The sequence below is a fragment of the Hyaena hyaena genome, unplaced genomic scaffold (assembly GCF_003009895.1).
Source record: "Hyaena hyaena isolate Hyena2069 unplaced genomic scaffold, ASM300989v1 scaffold_75, whole genome shotgun sequence".
Classification (NCBI taxonomy): Eukaryota; Metazoa; Chordata; class Mammalia; order Carnivora; family Hyaenidae; genus Hyaena; species Hyaena hyaena.
In genome coordinates this window covers 3635133-3658376 of record NW_024080707.1, presented here as the reverse complement: position 1 = coordinate 3658376, position 23244 = coordinate 3635133, and the positions used below count along the sequence as shown (strand labels likewise).

At 36.5% G+C, this 23244-nt stretch overlaps 1 protein-coding gene across 2 annotated transcripts in view; it reads left to right on the top strand.

Moving 5' to 3' along the window:
- The window catches only part of CUNH1orf141 (chromosome unknown C1orf141 homolog), a 35322-nt gene extending 20227 nt beyond the window's left edge, over positions 1–15095 (top strand). Inside the window, exons 6-8 of one of the 2 annotated variants that reach the window (XM_039233462.1) lie at positions 10827–10896; positions 12164–12248; positions 14087–15095. In XM_039233462.1, coding sequence (XP_039089393.1) covers positions 10827–10896; positions 12164–12248; positions 14087–14635 — 704 coding nt within the window. In that variant the 3' untranslated portion in view covers positions 14636–15095. Of the gene's footprint in view, positions 1–10826; positions 10897–12163; positions 12354–14086 lie in introns of both variants that reach the window. The other variant, XM_039233461.1, reaches the window with a different exon arrangement.
- The last annotated feature ends 8149 nt before the right edge of the window (positions 15096–23244 follow it).

Below are 23244 nucleotides of genomic sequence, written 5' to 3'. Positions count from 1 at the left end.
TTAAAATAGGGCTCTAAAAAGCCCTAATATTCTGGGCTCTTTGCTCTGGGGCTTTTGTTCTGTTTCATTATTTGTCTGTTTGTTCATTAACACCATACCACATTAATTTATGTAGCTTAAAATAACCCTTGAATCTGATAGAGCAAGTCTTCCAACTTTGTTCTCCAAGAATATCATGGCTATTTTTTCTATTTTCTATTATGATTTCTTTCTCTGTCCCATTGGTAATTTAGAAGCATATATCTTCATTCAAAATATTTGAGGCTATTCTAATTATCTTTTGACTATAGCTTTTTAGCACAATTACATGGTTGAGGATATACTCCATATGATTTCAGTTTTGTGTAATTAGTTAACATGTGTTATCAATCAATATATGGTTAATTGTTGTAAATGCTCTGTATGCGCTTGAAAATAACATATATTCTATAGTAGTTGAGTATGGTGTTCTGTATATGTCTCTTAGGTCAAATTGGTTCACTCTATTTTTCAACTCTTTTGTATCTATTGATTTTTCTGTTTGCATGTTCTGTCAGTTAATGAGAAATTTCAGGTTTGTATTTTACCTTGTAGTGTCAAATTTTGCCTTATAAATTTTTAATATAGTTTAGGCCATGTTATCAATTACATTAATATTTAGAATTATTATGTTTCTAGTGAATTGAACCTTTTTCATTATAAAATGATTGTCTTACTATCCAATATTGCTGTAGTTGCCCAGCTTTCTTTGGCTACCATTTCATGGTATATCTTTTTCCATTATTTTATTACCTTCTTATAACATTGTAATCTAGATTTGTCTCTCATAAACATCATACTATTAAATTTAAAAATCTATTGTAATTTTTGTCTTTAAAATGGAGCATTTAGTCCATTTACACTCCATGTAATCACTGATATCTTTGGATTTAATTTTGCCATTTTATTTTGTTCTTTCATTTGCCCTGTTGATTTTATGCTTTTTTCTGTCCTCTCATGTTTTCTTTAGCATTGAATTTTTTAAGTTTCACTTTTCCTCTTTGTTAATTTGGAAGTTATATACTCTTTCTATTCTTTAAATGATTACTCTAGAAATTACAACATGTAATCTTTCAAAATATATTATTACTCTCATTCTGGACAATAAAAGTATTTTAGAACACTTAAATTATTTTACTGATGTCTGACTTTTATATTATTGTTAAAATCCAAAAAGTCTGATTTAAATATTATCTAAATCAGATATAGGTGAGATTCATGGTATGGTTTATCCTGATGCAAAATTCCCCTCTACATGTGAACCTCTGGAACCAAACAGTATATGTGGTTGCAAAATGCAAAGGTCAGACAGACACAGGATAGGCCTTCTGATTCCAAAAGGGAGAAATAAAATGAAAGAAGGGTTGATGGATCCCAAGCAAGTCAAACTTAGCAAGGTAAATTTAATAAGATTTTAAGACTAAAGAATAATTCTCTTTGACTCCATACTCTGCGTTCTGGACCCACTGGGGCAGAGGTCCAGGCCCTACAGCGTAAGGGTCATGCATCCCAGACTCTGGGATGCCCTACCCCAAAGGTGTTGAGTGGGGGCTGTTTGTCCTGTTGAAACTGAGACAATAGTAACTCCATTTGTAACTGAGGAGGCAGCTCTGATGAATTTTGAATTTCATTCACGGTCATTCTTTCCCTGTCTTGAAGAATAGCACATATTTGCAGTGAATAGCTCTGTGGTCCTGTCCTGTAAAACCCAAGAAGTCCAACAGACTCCCCTCTCCATCCCCTTCAGTTCAAACTGGTAGTGTCCCTACTAGGATATCTGATTAGGTCTGTGATTCACACCCAAATCAATCTCCTTATCAAATAGTCATTCTACCATACTCTTAGTGTTCTCTCTCTTTTTAAAAATAATTTATTTAGTTTTTAATTTACATCCAAGTTAGTTACATATAGTGCAACAATGATTAGAGTAGAGTATAGTAGAGTCTTTAATGCCCCTTACTCATTTAGCTCATCCCTCTTCCCACAACCCCTCCAGCAACCCTCTGTTCTCCATATTTAAGAATTTCTTATGTTTTGTTCCCCTCTTTGTTTTCATATTATTTTTGCTTCCCTTCCCTTATGTTCATCTGTTTTGTATCTTAAAGTCTTCATATAAGTGAAGTTATATGATATTTGTCTGTCTCTGGCTGACTAATTTCACTTAGCATAATACACTCTAGTTCCATCCACAAGAGACCAAGAGACATTTGGACTCTTTCCAGCTACTGTTAATAGTGCTGCTATGAACATTTGAGTGCATGTGCCCCTTCCAAACAGCCATACCTGTATCCTTTGGATAAATACCTAGTAGAGCAATTGTGAGTTCTTAGAGTAGTTCTATTTTTATTTTTTTGAGGAATCTCCATACTGTTTTCAAGAATGGATGCACCAGTTTGCATTCTCACCAGCAGTACAAGAGGGTTCCTCTTTCTCTGCACCCTCGCCAACATTTGTTGTTGCCTGAGTTGTTAATATTAGCCATTCTGACAGGTGAGGGGTGGTAGGTATCTCATTGTGGTTTTGATTTATATTTCCCTGATGATGAGTAATATTGTGTATTTTTTCATGTGTCTATTAGCCATCTGGATGTCTTCTTTGGAGAAGTGTCTATTCATGTCTTTTCCCCATTTCTTCACTGGATTATTTGTTTTTGGGGTGTTGAGTTTGATAAATTTTCTATAGGTTTTGGATACTAACCCTTTATCTGATATGTCATTTGAAAATATCTTCTTCCATTCTGTTAGTTGCCTTTTAGTTTTTTTGGTTGTTTCCTTCACTGTGTAGAAGCTTTCTATTTTGATGAGGTCTCAATAGTTCATTTTTTCTTTTCCTTTTTCTTTTATTTTTTATTTTTATTTATTTATTTATTTTTGCCTCCAGAGAAGTATTGAATAAGAAGTTGCTGCGTCCAAGGTCAAAGAGGTTTTTGCCTGCTTTCTCCTTAAGGATTTTGATGGCTCCTTGTCTTCTGTTTAGGTCTCTCATCCATTTTGAGTTTATTTTTGAGTATGGTCCAGGTTCATTGTTCTGCATGTCGGTGTCCAGTTTTCCCAGCACCACTTGCTGAAGAGACAGTCTTTATTCCATTGGATATTCTTTCCTGCTTTGTCAAAGATCAGTTGGCCATATATTTGTGGGTCCGTTTCTGGGTTCTCTATTCTGTTCCATTGATCTGAGTGCCTGTTTTTGTGCCAGTACCATACTGTCTTGATCATTACAGCTTTGTAATACAGTTTGAAGTCTGGGATTGTGATGCCTCCAGTTTTGATTTTCCTTTTCAAGATTGCTTTGGCTATTCGGGGTCTTTTCTGGTTCCATACTAATTTTAGAATTGTTTCTTCTAGCTCTATGAAGAATGCTGGTGGTATTTTGATAGGTATTACATTGAATGTGTAGATTGCTTTGGGTAGTATTGACATTTTAACAATATTTGTTCTTCCTATCCAAGAGCATGGAATATTTTTCCATTTTTTTCTGCCTTCTTCAATTTCTTTCATAAGCTTTCTATAGTTTTCAGTGTATAGATTTTTCACCTCTTTGGATAGATTTATTCCTAGGTATTTTATGTTTTTTCGTGCAGTTATAAATGGGATTGATTCCTTGATTTCTCTTTTTGTTGCTTCATTATTGGTGTATAGGAATGGAACTAATTTCTGTGCATTGATTTTATATCCTGTGACTTTGCTGAATTCATGGATCAGTTCTAGATCAGACTTCGCTGAATTCATGGATCATCATTTTTTGGTGGAATATTTTGGGTTTTCCATATAGAATATCATGTCATCTGTGAAGAGTGAAATTTTGCCTCCTCCTGGCCAATTTGTATGGCTTTTATTTCTTTGTGTTGTCTGATTGCTGAGGCTAAGACTTCCAACACTATGTTGAATAACAGTGGTAAGAGTAGACATCCTATCTTGTTCCTGACCTTAGGGGGAAAGCTCTCAGTTTTTCCCCATTGAGGATGATATCTAAACCCATATTAGATATGGGACCTTCATATACAGCTTATATGATCTCAAGGTATGATTCTTCTCTCCCTACTTTCTTTTTATCAAGAAAGGATGTTGTATTTTGTCAAATGGTTTCTCTGCATCTATTGAGAGGATCATGTGGTTCTTGTCCTTTCTTTTATTGATGCAATGTATGATATTGATTGTGTTGTGGATATTGAACCAGCCCTGCATCCCAGGTATAAATCCCACTTGGTTGTGGTGAATAATTGTTTTAATGTGTTATTGGATCTGGTTGGCTAATATCTTTTTGAGGATTTTTGCATCAGTGTTCATTCAGTATTAACTCTTATTTAAATGTTTGGTAGAATTCCCCTGGAAAGCCATCTGGCCCTGGACTCTTGTTTTTTTTGGAGATTTTTGATTACTAATTCAGTTTCTTTACTGGTTATGGGTCTGTTCAAATTTTCTGTTTCTTCCTATTTCAGTTTTCATAGTTTACATGTTTCTGGGAATTTGCAAATTTCTTCCAGATTGCTCATTTTATTGGCACATAATTGCTCATAATATTCTCTTATTATTGTTTGTATTTCTGCTGTGTTGGTTGTGATCTCTCCTCTTTCATTCTTGATTTTATTTATTTGGGTCCTTTCCTTTTTCTTCTTATCAAACTGGCTAGGGGTTTATCAATTTTGTTAAGTCTTTCAGAGAACCAGCTTCTGGTGTCATTGATCTGTTCTACTATTCTTTTTTGTTTTGTTTGTTTGTTGTCTGTTTTTTTTTTTTTTGGTTTCGATAGCATTGATTTCTGCTCTAATATTTATTATTTCCTATCTTCTGCTGGTTTGAAGAGCAAGTTTAGGAAAATCACATAGAATGCAATGTGAAGGGACAGAATTATCACTGGATTAGACAAGATAGTACATTAAGGGAAGAAAACACGTATCCAACGCTGAGATAGACAGTGCAATGTGTTTGAAAAAGAGAACAGAACAAATTGAATGAACTTGCTGCAAAAGAGCATAGGAAAACTATCTTTGAATAATGGAAACAGTGAAAGTCTCAATTTTTTTATGCTTACATAATATATGTATTTGTGAGAATTCATCAAACTATACATGTAAAATGCATGCATTTAATTGTATGCAAATCATACTTCAATTAAGTTAAATTGAAAAGAAAACAAAAGACTAATACTGCAAATGTCAAAAACATCAAAAATAATCTATTATATCTGAAATGAACTGAAAGATAATTATTTAATAACAATCTAGAATAATCTGAGGAGGAAGATGGCAGAGAAGTAGGGGGACCAGGATTTCCCTCGTCCCTCAAACCAGAACACTTGGAACACCCAGGAAATCTATCTGCAGAGTGATAGAAAATCTCCACAGGTAGAGAGTGACAGCCTGGTGGGACCTGTATGTGAATTGGGGGAGATAAAACAGAGTGGGCATGGAGGGGAGGGATTGCCTTCCATGGAGAGACAAAAGGGAGAAAAGAGAAGCCGTAGATCACAGTATTGTGTTAGCACAAGAGAAAAACCTCTCCAGACCATGGACTGGGGAACGAGAAATACAGACAGTGCCAGTCCTACTTTGCAAACAGCGTGAGTAGCTGAAGATTGGAGTTTTCAAATATCATATGTTTGCACGTATAGGAGGATTAGGACGAACTTAATGGAGGACCATGGGGTAGAAGAAGGGGGGAAATTGTGGGGTATAGGGAGAGAGTCAAACCATGAGAGACTCTTGAATGCTGAGAACAAACTGAGGACTGATGGATGGAGGGGGAGGGTGGAGATGGGCATTGAGGGGGGCACTTGTGGGGATAGCACTGGGTGTTATATGGAAACCAACTTGACAATAAACTGTTTGCCAAAATAAATAAATAAATAAATAAAAATTAAAATTAAAAAAAAATCTTACCAGACCCAACCAATATATAAAAATTTTCACGTTTAAAAAAAAAAAATTAAATAAATAAATAAATAAATAAATTGCATCCACGCTTCAAAAAAAAAAAAAAAGTATGGGACTTTTTCCCAGACCAAAACCCCTGCAGCAGTATGTGCGTGCCTTGGGAGGAGGGGAGCCAGCTCCAGGGCACTGTAGCAATCTCAGGGGCACACTGGGAGAGGACAGTCCCTTCCCTTAAGTACTAGGGGAAGAGTGTATATTGCCCTCCAAGGACAAAAGACCCTGCAGGCACCAGCCATATCTGCAGGGCAGAACCGGGTCTGTGTAGTGTGGAATCCTTTAAAACTTGGGGTTTTGAATCCCAGCTGAGTGCCTAGGAGGCGCAGGAGATTGTGGAACAGTGCAAGTCCCCTGGTGGGGGAGGAGAAATTGGGATTTCAGCATTTTTCTCCCCATCACCAACCCGGTGGGGCTTTAGGGAGCAGCACAGCAGCCCCCAGTGGAGGCAGGACCCATTTACACCAAACCCCACTCATCCCTAGCAACAGAGCCTAGCAACTGTTTATCTACTAAAGTGAGACTGACAAAGACCGAACCAGATGGCCTCTCCTTCAGACCAGCACAGCCACCGGTCCCAGGCACCAACAGCTAATTCTCCTATGGTTTTGTATGTTAGTCTGTTGCTCTTTTTTGTTTCTTTTTTTTTCTTTTCTCCTCTTTTCTCTTATTTTTCTTTCTACCCTCTTCTTTTTTTCCCTTTGGAATCAGGCTCATAGTTTCTGATTTGACTTTTGGTCAATTCTTATTTTATATATACATATATTTTTCTTTCTTTCTCTGCTTTGTTTAATCAGGCATTTTTATTCTTTTTACACCTTTTCTGTATCTCCTTTATTTTCCTTTCTCCCTCTCTGGATTAAGTCTTATAGTTTCTTTGATTCTCTCTGCTTGGTCTTTTTTTTCACCCCTTTCATTTCTATCTTTGTATGGGATCAGACCCCTGGAGCTTTCCTTTCTTCCTGGGTTACTTCAACAAACAAATCAAAACACATTTGGTGGAAGGTCTAAACAATCCACCACTACAAGTAAGAAGAAGCTTTGTAGAAGACTGACCAGTGGGATAGAACAGCCAAATACACACAACAGAGTGCATGCAATATGCAAAAACATTTCCTGAAGTGCCAGGCCATGGGCAGTATATGACCCCATTATAATACTGTACTTCTCACAGGTGCAGGACACATTACAAGCATTTAAAACATGTAAAAGACAGAACCTAGCCGAAGTGACAAAATGGAAGAATTCTCCTCAAACGAAATTCCAGGGAGAAATGACAGCCAGAGAATTTCTCAAAACAGATATAAACAATATATCCGAAAAGAATTTAGAATAATAGTCATAAGACTAATAGCCAGGCTTGAAAAAAACATAGAAGACAGCAGAGAATCTAGTGCTTCAGAGATCAAAAGCCTAAGAACTAGTCAAGATGAATTTAAAAATGCTATAACTGAGATACAAAATAAACTAGATGCAGTGACAGAAAGGATGGAAGAGCAGAGGAGAGAATAGGAAGATAAAATTATGGAAAATAAGGAAGCTGAAAACAAAAGGGAGAGGAAATTACTAGACCATGAGGGGAGAATTAGAGACCTAAATGATCCAATGAAATGACTAACATCTTTATCATAGGAATTCTAGAAGAAAATGAGAGAGAAAGGGGCAATAGGTTTATTTGAACAATTTATAGCTGAAGAAACAGGCATCCAGGCCCAAGAAGCACAGGGAACTCCCTTCAAAATCAACAAAAACAGGTCAACACCACAACATATCATAGTGAAACTGGCAAAAAACAAAGATAGGGAATTCTGAAAGCAGCTAGGGATAAATGGGCCTTAACCTATAAGGGTAGACACTTAAGGTTAATAGCAGACCTGTCCACTGAAACTTGGCAGGCCAGAAGGGAGTGGAAGGAAATATTCAATGTGCTGAATGGGAAAAATATGCAGCCAAGACTCCTTTATTCAGCAAGGCTGTCATTCAGAATAGAAGGAGAGAGAAAGGCTTTCCCAGACAAACAAAAATTAAAGGAGTTCATGATGGCTAAACCAGCCCTGTAGGAGATCCTAAGGCGGACTCTGTAGGTGGAAAGCAGCAAAGACAACAAAGGATGGGAGATATCACCACAAGCACGAAATCTACAGATAACACAATGACACTAAATCCATACCTTTCAATAATCACTTTGATATAAATGGACTCTATGCCCCAATCAAAAGATATAGGCTATCAGAATGGATTAAAAAGAATCCATCTGTATGCTGCCTACAAGAGACTCATTTTAGACTAGAGGACAACTGTACATTGAAAATGAGAAGATGGAGAATCATCTATCACAGTAATGGACATTAAAAAAAAAAAAGCCAGATCAGCCATACTTATATCAGACAAACTAGATTTTAAACCAAAGACTAACAAGGGATGAAGAAAGGCATTATATCATAATTAAGGGGTCTATCCATCAAGAGGGGCTAATGATTGTAAATATTTGTGCCCTCAGTGTGTTAGTACCCAAATATATAAATCAATCAATCACAAACATAAATAAATTTATAGATAACAATACTATGGTTGTAGGAGACTTTAATACTCCACTTTTACAGCAATGGACAGATCATCAAGGCATAAAATCAGTAAGGAAACAGTGTCTTAGAATGACATTGGATTGTATGGACTTACAGATATATTCAGAACTTATTATCCTAAAGCAGCAGAATACACATTTTTCTCGAGTATACATGAAACAGTCTCTAAAATAGATCACATACTGGGTCACAGAAGAGTTTTCAACAGGTACAGAAAGAATGAGAACATACTATGCATATTTTCAGGTCACAAAGCTATGAAACTTGAAATCAACCACAGAAAAAAACTTGGAAAGACCCCAAAACATGAAGGTTAAAGAACATCCTACTAAAGAATGAATGGGTCAACCAGGAAATTAAAGAAGTTAAAAAATACATGGAAGCAAATGAAAATGAAAACATGACATTCCAAACCCTTTAGGATGCAGCAAAGGCAGTCCTAAGAGGAAAATACATTGCAATCCAGGTCTATCTCCAGAAGCAAGAAAGGTCCCAAATATATAACCTAACCTCACACCTAAAGGAACTAGAAAGACAGCAGCAAAGAAGGCCCAAATCCAGCAGAAGAAGAGAAATAATAAAGATTAGAGTAGAAATAAAAAATATAGAATCTAAAAAAACCCCAGTAGAACAGATCAGTGAATCTAAGAGTTGATTTTTTGAAAGCATAAACAAAATTGATAAACCCCTAGCCATAATTCTCAAAAAGAAAAGGGAAAGGATCCAAATAGATAAAATCACAAGTGAAAGAGGTGAGATCACAACCAACACCACAGAAATACAAACAATTATGAGAGAAAACTATGAAAACTTATATGCCAACAACCTGGATAATATGGAAGAAATGGACAAATTCCTAGACACTCACTCACTACCAAAACTCAAACGGGAAGAAATAGAAAATTTGAACAGACATAATCAGTGAAGAAATTGAATTGGTTTTCAAAGATGTCCCAACAAATAAGAGTCATAGGCCAGATGGCTTCCCAGGGGAATTCTACCAGTTATTTAAAGAATAGTTAGTACCTCTTCTGTTCTGTTCCAAAAATTAGAAATGGAAGAACGAGCTTCCAGACTCATTCTATGAAGCCAACAGAGCTCAGAACAGAGCAGAGTGATCTTCCTGAAGCATTAATCAAACTACTTTCTTACTCTGCTTAATGCCTTCTAAATCATCTCTATTTTACTGGAATAATGTCTTAAGTTTTTGGTATGGCTTTATGTGGCTTTCTATAATTTGGTTCCTGCTACCTGTCTCATCTCATCTTACTCCACTCTCCCCCTCATTCACTGCACTCCAGCAGCATTGGCCTTTCAGCTCCTTTACCATTCCAAGCTGATTTCACACTGAGGCCTTTACACTTGCGGTTTCCTCTGCCTAGTAGTTTGTTTGTCCAGCTCTTCAGCTGGCTGCCTCTTCTTTCTCAGACTTCAACTCAAATATGCCCTCCTGAGAAAGGCCTCTTCACCATAGGTGAAGTGCCATGTTTATATATTTTTATAATACTTACAAGTGTTTGAAATTATTTTATGTATTTATGTGTTGTTTATTTGATTGTTTATTGACTATTTCCTTTCTCTAGAATAGAGCTTCTGTGGTAACCTATTATGCTGAAATACTGATCCTTCAGCCTTCAAGAATGCTGGGGTTGGCCTTATGTCAGTTTGGCTACACATCTTCTCAATTGCGTGACCTCAGTGTTGTGTATAAAAGAATATTAATTAGTGTGTTTGCCATGATGTGGAAAACGTTAAGAAGCACTGCACTAGAATACAAATTACTTCAGGACAAAAGAAAAGTTGGATTTACTGTTAATACCATATGTGCCTGGGAACACTTCAAAGAATGTAAGGAAATATTGGAGTGTCTGCCAGGCATATTTGGATGAGTTCAACCCTGGACACTTCCTTCCTGCTAGGTGGCAAGATCTGTTTGACTTGTGCTAACCAACCTCCCCATTTACCAGCAGTGTTTAACTATCTGAGGCTTCCTGCTGGCTAATAATGACTTATGTGTTGGAAGAGATTAGAAAATTTGGGAATGTCTTTCTCCCACAAAAATCTCCAAGGTCAGTTTTATGTTTGATTTGTCTTAGCCAAATATTAGATCCTTGGCCTCAGTGGTTTCCAGTTCTATCTTGTTCACTTAAGAAGTTCTTACTGAGTAGCTACTACAGATCAAGCACTATACCGTGAGCCTTCCATTGTTATTTTACACTGTAAATTATTTTAGAGAAGGAATTTTCTAAATGCTATGATATATGTGTGTCTTGTATGAAAATCTTTCATAATTTCAGCTCAACCCAGAACAAAACCTAGCGAATTGGCTGATTTGGTTGGTCACTTAGAAGATTCTGTCAACAAAAGGTAATTTATTTTAACATTTTTCATATTTTATTGTGTTCAATGATTTTTTTTTAAAATAGGAAGAGTTCTACACTTTTTTTTTTACTGGAACAGAATGAATGTATTCTGGCTTATTATTACCATTTAGGTCCATACTATAATCCAGTGAATGGTCTAAGAGTGTCCTACTAGTCAGCATCACATTCATACCTTGAGCACATGCTCTATCTGCTTCAAGTTGACAGGCAAATGGAAAGAAGAACATGGAAAAAAATGAATGGAGAGAATTCAGTTGTGTTTTTGTAGTATAGACAAGATTAATATACTACAATATGGATGTAAGAAAAATAGCTGTGTAGTTTTGTATAAAGTTCTGATCTTTTTCATTAGATCCTCAGACTCAGTAAAATCATGTTAATCCAGCATGTTTTAAACTTCGGAGCAATAATGTATAGCCTCTTTAAGTTTATCACAGTCCTCTTTCTTTCTTAAGATGGTATCTGAGTATGTGAATGAGATGCTCACTAGACTTTGTGATATTGAGAGAAAGAGACTTGAGCAAGTATTCTGGTCAATGTCCTTGGGCTGCTGGTCTCATTCCTAGGTGTTCTGAGGCTGCTGACATCTATGGTTCATGAATGTATGATCTATTCTTTCTGAACTTGGATAGGATCCACTCTCAACTCTCATTACTAAGGTAGAACCCTCTGAGCCTCCGTCATGACTTTCATCTGTCTTTCGACTGTCCATGCCTCACTCATGCTAGGCCTTTGCTATGGGATACCTCACCCCTGACATGGCAACCACCTTGGTAAGCCAAACTCAATGTTAATGTCACATGTGAACCATAGAAAATATGGAATGAAAGTTATATTCTCTTTCTGCCTATAACCATACCATACCATTGCATTCTGTTAACAAAGCTGGGGCCACCCTATGTTGTCAGGAAGCTGCCTTGCAAAATACCTTTTCCCCAGATTCTCAACAAAGGATATGGCAAATACCTCTCTACCTTTGGTTTTCTCCTCAATCTGCATAATATACCTCCTCCCCACTCAAAAGCCAAAGAGACATATGTATTATTGTATTACTCCTTTTCCCCCACATTTGCTATTTCCCCTAACAAGGCAGGAAGGAATAGTCTTGACAGATTGAAAGTATGTGGCTGAGGGTTTGGAGGAAATGTTGGCAGTGACTTTCAGAGATTGGGGAGACAAGCAAGAACTGACAAACTAGAATCAGTCCTAAAATCAATCATTATTTATGCTAAATTTGTGCTCATTTTCAGAAGAAAATCTCCCCCACAGATGGATGATTTTAGCACAAAAGAAAACAAAACCATCAGAAATGATCAATTAAGTGAATATTGTTCAGTAAGTAAGAAAAGCTTGCTCCCTTTGTGCTTTGAGGATGAACTTAAAAAACCAAATGCCAAGATAATCAACATTAGTCCAGCAAAGACAGTAACTTCCCACATGGTAATAATACCTACTATTGTTCAATAAATACAGGCATAAGTACTACTTGTAGGAATCTTATATTCCAGTGACTAGAATCTTTGATAAATTCTTTTTACTTCTCAGTTTTGCATTGCAAAGTGACAACCACACTTAGATTCTCAGTGCTCCTTTTAGAACCGCCACCCCAAAACTGGGATGCCTCTTCATCAACTGAAAATTTTGTGTCTTTATTTATGCAAAAGGCTTTGTCAAACTTTCTTGATTATAAAAGAAATATAGAACAAATTTTGTATTTTTTTAAAATGACTGCATTACATTTAACTTTTCTAACAATCTATTTTAGCTAACTGAATCATAAAATACATACATTAAAGGCTATTTGATAGCTCACAGAGCCTGTAGGAAGGCTGGAGAAACAATCTGGCTTAAAAGCTACCCAGTCAGGAGTCCCCCATTTACAACCCAGACTGCTCCACCCAGACCCATGCTTTCGTTACAGAGTTTATGACTCTGATTCTCGACAGAAGATGCTATTTCTAAGACCCTTGCTATTGCTGCCCTTCAAAGCAGGTATATCTACTACCATTTTCACAAAAGTCATTTTCAAATAGCCCACCTTTTCCCAGCTCTTGCTTTCTGTGAACTGAAGACTATCTGAGGTATATCTGATTGACAGAGCATGGGTCACATGCCTATGCCCTAACCTCAAGGGAGGCTAATAAAGTTAGTTTCTGCCTCTATGTAAGAGTACAGAGATTTGTAAAGTGGAAAATTCTCAGAGGCATTGGACAGACCAAAAATTTAAACAAATAAGTCTTCACTACTGTGGCTAAATAGGTAACACTGACATCCCAATGGATTGCAAAACCAGATCTTTCATCATCTTTTTAGTAATTATAAGCAATTATACACCTTTCTCACTAAGTATACTGTTGTACAATTAGATGATTCTGGTTTCTTATGTCATGAGTTGTCTTTCTACAGGAAAGGTAGCAATCACTGACTTAAAGTTTGCAAAGTAAAATCTGATAATATGCATATTTGACCAGTTTATTTGTAGTTAATCCTTTTGCCCCATAATGGAAATATGGGAAAGAGTTTAATGAGTAGCTCATACACACAAATTTTGCTATTACCGTGACAAAAGTAGTCTATTTTTAAGTCAATCTATTACTTTGGCTACATTATTCCACAAATACATATTGAGTGCTTTTTATGTGCTAAATGTTGTCGTAAAGGTTGGAGTACAAGATTAAATATAATATAAAGATAATTTTAGATTCTTGGAATATTTATTAGGATATGAAGACTTTGTAGTTTTGGCTTAAATCTGGTTATGACCTTTGACAATTCTTTTTTTTTTGGTATGCCTTTTATTTCTGGACATGGAAACCTAAGAAAAATGCCAGAGCAATGTTCCATCCCACCAACTATCCTATTTTTCCAATGACATCTCAGACATCTAAGAGATGTATTTATTTTGTCATATCTCACTTTATTTCAGAAAGGATTTTCATAGCCCAAAAGTTCAGATTTTACCCCTAACATCTTGACAGATTATTAAGAGAAGGAGTGTGCCACATATAAGCACATCTTTTTTTGTGTGTTTGAATACCGTTATTGTTCATATTAAAAACTTCTCTGTAGTCATTTTTAGGATACTTTACCATTTTATTTTCATGTTTAAAAATAAGTGTAGTCTTCTTGTCCAACTAGACTGATGACTAAGTACTCTTTTCTTTAATCCACAGGAACAAAATGACACAAATCCCATAATTTTCCATGAAACTGGATATGTACAAATGTTACTTTTGACAAAAAATAAGCTTCCTCTCCATAGTATGAAAGATGAAAACATTTACCCACATAAAAGAGAAGATTTTGTCTTAGAAAGAAATTGTGAAATCCTCAAATCTTTAATTAGGGATCAATTTATTATTCCTTCCAAACCTAAAAGAATTCTGCCTACAGCATGGAAAAGAGATATACAAGCAATATCTTTTGAAGTGGGCCATAGAGTTGTAGAGAGTAAACAAAGGAAGAAAACTAGTAAGAAGACATTTGAAAACGTATCCTGGAGTAAACTCTATAATTCCTCACAGACGTTTTCCAGCCTAACAAAAACTGTTACTCAAGATATGAGTGCTAGACTTGGCAACTTTGAAAGAATGTTTTCTACAGTAATACCAATTAGCAAATTCAGTACCTTACCTGTCAAATATTGTTCAAAGCCTTTAAAAAATACACTCAAAGTCCATAAGTTAAATAATGTAACACCCTTGGATGATTTGTTAAACTAGTCAAGTGAAAATTAGACCCCTCAAAAAATATTGTTTACACAGCAATATTCAGGTAACAAAAAGGAAATAGTGAAGTTCCAAGATCATAGAAGAAACTGTTACCTAAATAATGTCCTAATGGATGGCATAAGAAAGCAAAGCATAGAAATTGGAATTATAAATCAACAGTCATCTATTCAAGAAAAGCCAATATTTTTAGTAAGTGAAAAGACAAAATTAGGAAATAATTGTCACCAAGAGGGACTAATTCATGAATTTTTATGATCTCAATTAGATTCTTCAATCATCAGCATTTCTATCGTAAAGTCTGATTTGGGACCAGGAATGGCATACACCGTCTCTGGAAATTTGCTGTTGGAAGCCAAACAACATCAATAACCTTGCTCAATAATTGAATATCAAGTAAGACAAATGTACCATTAACTTGACGCATGTGGAATTATATGATTATATATCAGCATTTTGGATAATCATTGGAAAATAGGATTACATTAGCAACTCTTGCAATTAAAAACACTTTGTAAAATTTAAAGTAGCTTTTTGTTAGTAGACATTGGAACTCATTGCTTCATAATGCCTTTTATAAGTACAACTTTGACTTTTTTTGGAATTGTTAAATAATTTAAAAGAATAATCTGCAATAAGCTAAAATTTTTTGATACCAAGATCTACTGTATTTCAATAAGTTATATTTCAAAATTTCATTTTTAATCCATTTGTTTAAAATTTTTTTAAAAATCTGAACTTTTAGTACATGAGGAGAAGTAGGTTTAATTAGGAACATTTCTTTTAGGGGAAGGCTTTGGGGGTCTTTGGAAACTTTTAAAGGTTGAGGACATAAAATATGTTCAAGGTTCCTGTTTCCACTTCACACTGGAGGTTTTCTTTACTGTGGGCCATCAATGCTCTTTTTGGGCACTTCTTCCCAAGTAGAGTCAGGTTTTGGGTCTAAAATAGAATGGCAAGGAGAGAAAATGGAGATGGGGGAGGGGATGGGGAAGTGGTGTACAAGTGGAAACGCTAAGTGAGGGAAGAGCAAGTACTTACCTAAAGCAAGAGCTTTAAGATAGGGTGATGGGCTCAGGTATGTAGGAGGTAGAAGAGGTGAATACATGCATTCCTGGTTCTTTACCTTTCTTCTGGTTATTGGAGGAGTAGCAGCAGCAGCAACTCAAAGTTATGAAGTCATCTTTCTCTTTTCCAGCAAATAAGGATTGATCCTCTTGTTCTCTTGGCTTGCTGTCATCCATTTGCTTCACCTCCCCACTCCCATCCCATCTTTGTTTTCCCTCCTCCCAGGCTCACTGCAAAGCAAAACAGTATCCCTAACTGCCCTGCTGGCTCAGAAGGTAAAACACAAACTTTTTAATCACTAACAATAAAAATAATAAGAAATAGAAAACATACCTAATAATAGTACAATTAATGGTGGTAGTTTTTCTTGATACTCACTATAAGGTAATGAAATGTGGGCCTTGGATTTGGGCAGATATGACTAAACCTGGGCAAACAATGTAAACTATCTGAGCCTCAGGTTACTGTATCCTCCCCTTGAGAAGGGACAGTACCTTATTGCAGTATTATTATTTTCAGTGTTAAAAAATTAATGTGGAGTACCTTGAGTATAATAAGCATTCATTAAAAATTCCCTTCCTATTTCCACCCTTTACCCTGCTCTTAATATAACATCCTAAGAGATGTTCCCAAAAGTGTCTTTTCTAAATTAAATGCTGGAAACACTACAGTGTTTGAACTTTAGCCTAAAGTAGATGCAGATTAGAAGTGAGGAATTTTGTTTTAGTTGTTTTTGGAAGTTTCTGCTGGAACTGGTGAGCTTTATCTTTTAGAAAGAACTACATCAACTTAAAAATTCCATTTGACTGAGAATTCTCCATTAAAACAGCTGGACAGCTGGGAGCAGTGGATTCTGGGAAGGTAGTGACAAGTTCAGCACCTTTCTCTTTTACTCTCAGCTTCCATCTGCCATCTTATAAGCCAGATAGCTGCTGAGATCGTCAAGAAGTGGGGTGCAAGGTTAGACATGGTTTCTATTCCGATACTGAGATCTGACTATGGCACTGGAGACCAGATTCTGAGTCACAAGGCAGGCAATGATGGAGGTTGTGTTGTGTCCTGAGACCAGCTGGCTGTTGGGATCTGTGGATTACCCAAGGGAAATATTGCCCTTGGTCCTATAAAAGTGTTCGGTCTTGCTGGCCCCAAGAGGCCAAGAAGGAACCACAAAGCCTGTGAGAAAACTGGGAAGTCAGAGATCGTGAAGTTTCCCTCAGATGCCTCACCAGGGGACTGTGGTCTGCTTGTTTCTAAAGCACCATTCCATAATGGGCAAGACTTTACCTTCCACCACTTAACAGTACTGTTGTCACTAGACATTGCAATAAACAGATCTGCGTTTCCCTGAGCCAGCTAAGAAAGTAATAACCCATCTAAAGAGCCAGCAGACAGTGACCAGCTACACAGGACTGTAACAGAAAAAGGGAAAAATTATGAAAATTGACAGAGACCTCATTTCAGGGATGAGGAGGAATAAGTAAACACAGTAATTTTATAGGATTAGCAATGAGAAAAATCATTAGAAAAAATAAAGTTGCTTCCTGTTTGGTAACTCTGCTAAGTCCAACTCTTTCAGTAACCAGTGAATAAATGAACAGAACACATAGAGCTTCTAGAGGAGACAAGGAACAATTTGATAAGAAAAATAATACAAACACTTAAGGACATTCAAGTGTAGCACACTGTACGTGTGTGTATATGCATGCACACACACACAAGCTTACATACCCACTATACTATTTTCTTAAAGATACCAGTTGGATTTATTATTACTTTCAAGAATAATCTTCATAGAAGAGTTAATGAGTAAGTGAGTAGAATGTGTAATAAAGCTTCCAAGTAAAAAGGGAAATGGGATTACTATGAAAAAACAAGAAAAAATTTAAAAAGAATGAATAGAAAATAAATCACAAAAATATTGAAATCAAGTATCTGTCATGATAATACTATATTTGAATAGGTTGAATTTTCCCATTAAAAGACAGGACTCTCAGACTGAGTTAAAAAAAAAGACACCTAACTGTATTCTGTTTACAAGAAATATAGTTAAAGCAATAAAGAAATCTTGAAAATAAAGTAGTGGGGAAAGAGACACCAAGCCAGTGAAACAAAAAAAAAGTTGGGGTGGTATTATTAATATCAGATAAACTAAAATCTAGGGTTAGAAACAATAAATAAGATAAGGACCTTATACCTTATATAATAATAAAAACACAATATATGAAAACAGCATCTTTGGTGTACTTTGTATGTGCCAAAGAAAAAAGTAACTAATTACATAAAGTAAAAATGACTGGAATTCCCAGGAGAATGTGATAAAAATAAAATAACGGTGGAAGACCTCAGTTCATCTGTTTCAGAGTTAAACAAGTAAAACAAAGCAAAACAGAAAAAATCCCAAAAGTATGATGCAGAGTAATTATACAATTTAATTAATGAATTTGATGTAATGAATATGGACCTCAGTTTCTTTGAAACAGAGAAAATAAATTTTGGGTTTTGTTCTTAGAAAATTGATTATATTGTGGACTATGCAGAAATACCCAGCATTTAAAAAAAATAAGTACAAGGACTTTAAAAATCCAATAAAATTAAAAATAAACATAAAGCAAATTCCAAATGTATTTGCTACTTGAAAATAAGGGATGAAGAAGAAACCAAAACTCAAGTTATAAAGTAGAAAATCAAAAAGAAACCATTTCATTACAAAGCCTGTGGCATAATAGCAAAAGCTAATTCAAAAGAAAATGTAAAGTTTTCATTTTTCTCCCTCCTCTACCCTCTCCTCCTTCTCTTTCTTCCTGAAAAGGATTTAGTGAAAAGGATCTCAAGGTTCTCATCTCAGGAAAATAGAAAAAGCATAAAATAAAACACAAGAAATTATAAATAGGAAATTAATACTTAAGTAGGAATAAAAATATAGTATAAAAGGATAAATAAAAGCAATAGTTGTTTTGTGTGTGTTTTTTAAAATATACATGAAAGCTGGAGGTTAAAATGTGGAGATTGGGTGGAGAATATGGAGTGGAGAATAGCTGTCTAGCAGCACCTGGATCATCTGTTCACTAGCCTGATTCCCCCTGCCAATAAATTATCCTGAATAAAACTTTGTATAAATGCAATGGAGTGCCTCACTTTGTTTTTTGTTATTAAAGGACTTAAGGGAAAGGAGCAAAAAGGGAATATGAATGACAAAAGAAACAACCATAGATATAGAAGAGAGGAAAGGAATCATAATATTACATGCAAGCTAACAAATTTGAAAAATCCAGGAAAAAGTGGGTGATCTCCTTTATAAAAAAAAAAAAAAGAACATGATTAAAACTGACCCCTAGAAATGGATATTTGGAATAGACCAATTTCCCAGAAAAAAAGTGACATTCACCAAAACCAGACTGAATTCGCAAGTCATTTTCCTTACTTTATTATTGAAGCCAGTGTGGTAGGCAGAATTCCAAAGTTGTCTCCCCAAGACTCAGGCCCCTCATTAATTAACCAAATACTAGTTTAGATAATGCTGTGAAAGGACTTTACATAAGGATTTAAGGGTACTAACCAGCTGACCTTAAAATATGGAGAATATTCTGAATTATTGGTGGGTCCAGTGTAATCACACGATCCCTTAAAAACAGAAGAATACAGAAGTCAGAGAGGTGTGGCAGAAGAGACGGTAAGAAGGATGGATTAGAAGTTGAGGTTGGAGACTTCATAAGGGCAAATTTTTGAACACTATTATTTACAACACTTCCAATTTGTTCACAATTACTTCCTCTGTGACTTTGCTATGCTTCTGCATAGTTGGAGTGAGTGGAGTGTATTTCCCCATTCTCTTGACTTGGGCTTGGTCATGTTATTTACTTTAACAAAGAAAATGTGAGTGTACATGATTAGCATGATTTAACTTTGCTCCTGTCTTCCACCATCACAACAGCATGGTTCAGAGAGTGGCCATTCTTTGAGCCTGGATGCCCATATGAGAAAAAATTTAGGGCTCAGGCCAGTGAGCAAAGCTCAGAAGAGCATCAGCCAACCCATGGCCCTCATGTAACATGGTCAAGAAATAATATTTTGATGTTGTAAGTCACTAAAATAATGAGGTTATTTCCAAACAAAAACAGACTAATGCAATGTAGGAATCTGACGATACTGACTCCATCTTTGGCCCTCCATCTTGTTCTCCTTTCCGGCCCACAGATGGTACCACTTTCATTAACTACCCTGGGACCTCACCACCATGTCCCTTGCTCCATAAAAGCTGAGGGTTAAGATGTGGAGAGTAGGCGGAGAATATGGAAAGGAGAATAGGTGTGTAGTACTACCTGGATCATCTGTTCACTAGCCTGATTTCCCCTGTCAATAAATTACCCTGAACAAAACTCTATAAATGGTATGGAGTGTCTTATTTTGTTTTTTGCTATTATAGTGACTTTTTTCTAACTTTTTTTTAAACATTTATTTATTTTGAGAGAGAAAGAGCAAGAAGAGGAGGGGCAGAGAGAGAGGGAGAGAGAATATCTCCAACAGTCTCTGGCACTTCCAAAACAGAGCATGTCTTGTCTTGTCTTGTCTTGTCTTGTCTTGTCTTGTCTTGTCTTGTCTTTCCTTTCCTTTCCTTTCCTTCCTTTCTTTTCTTTTCTTTTCTTTTCTTTTCTTTTCTGTTCTTTTCTTTTCTTTTCTTTTCTTCTTTTCTTTTCTCTTTTCTTTCCTCTTTTCTTTTGTTTTCTTTTCTCATTTTTTATGTAGGCTTCATGCCCAGGGCAAGGCCCAACATGAGGCTTGAACTCAAGACCCTGAGATCAAGACCCAAGCTGAGATCCAGAGTCAGATGTTTAACCAGCTCAGCCACCCAGGTGCCTGGTATTAAAGTGACATCTTAGGCTGCAGGGTACAGTACTGACCCTTTTCTACCTTCTAACACACTGTTATTTTGGACTTTAATCTGAATTTCTCACAAGGAATTTTATAGTGGGAGGGGGTTTATATTCAAAAGTGGGCATCTCTGTGTTGTTAGCATTTTATTAATAGAGTATGTCAATCTCATAACAGAACCTCTGATGAATCATACTGGGCAATGGCCTGGCCATAATGTGAGAATGGGAATAAAATAAGAAATGAAAATTTTATTTTGATACATCATGGACTTGGAGTTAATTTAATTAATATAATTATTAATGTATATTTTAGAGTCCTCTGGATGCAAAATTCACATAGTGGACCAGCATTCCTGGGAGAATTCAAAAAGGTGCAATCTCATAAAGGTTAGGAGTAGAATTTCCCAGATAACTGCAAATCTCCTCTCCACATCCCTGACTGACCATAAGCTTAATGACTAAGTTCAATAGGTAAGGTAGAGTTAGGGAAGAATACTTCTTTCCCTGCTTCTCATGTTTCGTTGTGGAGGTAGAAACTTCTCTATGATAAGACCCATGGTCTTCTGCCTCATCCGTTACTCACTTTTCCCCACTGAGAAGTGAGATGCCTCATTAGGGGCAGCAACTATTAATCCAAGTACTTTGACCGGATAAGACTAATCTATTAAAAGATGATAAGCACTAAGGAATTGATTCTTTCCTTCCCTCTTTGCCCCAAATCAAAGGAAGCAGCAATAAATTCAGTGTGTCTGTTCTGCAGACTAAAATGTTCCATTGGGTGGGCAATCCCATACTTGGAGACAGGGAGGGAGAAAATAGTCCTAAACAAGTCCACTTAGCACTCAAACCTAAGTCATTTTCTCAAAATGGCTCAAATTGTGTTATGACTGCTATCAACCTACCTGCTGCCCTTATATCTCTGTTGTTTTCAAATTCAAACTCCAGTGAGGAAGATGGGCATTATATTTTAGCCCCCTCTAATTCCAACATATATTTTCCAATGTACTTTCTTAAAGTTTTGCTGTCAAGGATATTGATTCCATCACATAACTTTGAGTGTGGATGTAGATGGGGTGGAGGAGAGAACTGGCAGGGCAATTGAAACTACAAATCACCAATCTCCCCTTGCTTCCTGAGCCACACTTTCCTAGAACTCAGAGGATAATACCCTGGAGCTCATCTATTCCATGCCAACTGGAGCTCTTAAAATACCAGTCTAGGCTGAACCAAGACCCCTGCTCTTTCCAGCATGATGACTGGAAATTTAACATGGGCTATCTACTGACAAGGAATGCCTTTTTGGAGAATATATATTGTGCTTTAAATCTGAGATGACATTGCCTCATCTTGGTCATGCTGTAAGCAGCACATCTGGAAACTTTTCCTTCTGTTACATAGAGTAACAGAGACTTAACATGCCCAATTCAAATCTCTGCCTGAGTAACACAAGACTTGTATACTCTTACCAGGAGTCTGCAGCCAGGTACTCACAGCTTAATAGAGCAGACCTAAAATTCTGCTAATTTGGACAGTATAAAATTTCTCCCTTAACTCCACTACTCTCTGTTACTAACCACAATATTTCTTCCAGGTACCTATTTGTAAGTAAGGCAATAAATTTCTCCTTTTTTACTTGCTCTTTTCTTTCCCTATACCCATTACTCATACCAACACACACATACACACACACACAAACACACTATAGCTTTTGTGTGTGTGTGTGTGTCTGTATAAGAGCGACTGTGCAGTCTCCATATTTAGAAAATCATAGTCACATTATTATGCCTTCCTCCAGAGCAGAGAACTCCTTCATGGCTTTGGTGTCCACTGACTATCCAGCATTGGCTTGATCACCTCCAGCAGGCAGTGAAGCCATTCTTCTCAAAACAGCCCATGCCATTTTCAGGTCTTGCTAATTGTGTATCACACAGGGACTTGACAGGAATCTCATGGTCAAAATTATCCACAAACTAGATAATTTGAGGAGAACATAATAAGGGACTGCTTACTAAGGTATCATCTCAGTGTAAGGAAACTACAGGGGATAATGCAGAGCCCCAGAGATAGTAACCACCCTAGGCCTACAGGCTGAAGGGAAGGTGGGGGTGGATAGAAGAAAGCAGACAGAGAGAGGGGCATGTGATGCCAGCCCATAATAACATCCCAGGGAGGAAGCCAGGGTAATAATAAATACCTTGGGACCTCAGTTTCCTTTTGCCCTCCTTTGCTTTTCCGTTGTCTAAAGTCAATTAAAAGTCCGCCATTAAGACAGGGCCGAGACTGGAGTGAGGTGACGAGAGCAAGGTGCCTAGTGTTCAACATACAAGGAGGCACTTCCTGTCAGGGCCATGCAAATGCAGCTTCAGCACTGGGAGTGAGTGACTCCTTAAATGTCGTGCCCTAGGTACCTCTTTTGGCTCATCTAGTTCCAACCCTGGATGAAGAGAGCCCACTGATAAAATCCATAGAAATCAGCCTCCCAGGGCACAGAGCTGGGTTATGAGTCAACTTGAGAATCATTTGGAAGATATTGAGCACACACTGTTAGCAAGGTATTCATTACAGTAAGCTAAAAATCTGTGGCTTTTACTGAACCCACTTGATCCAGGAACATTATTTGACTAAGTTAGATTTCTTTTAAGTATAATTTCAAAAAGTTAAAAG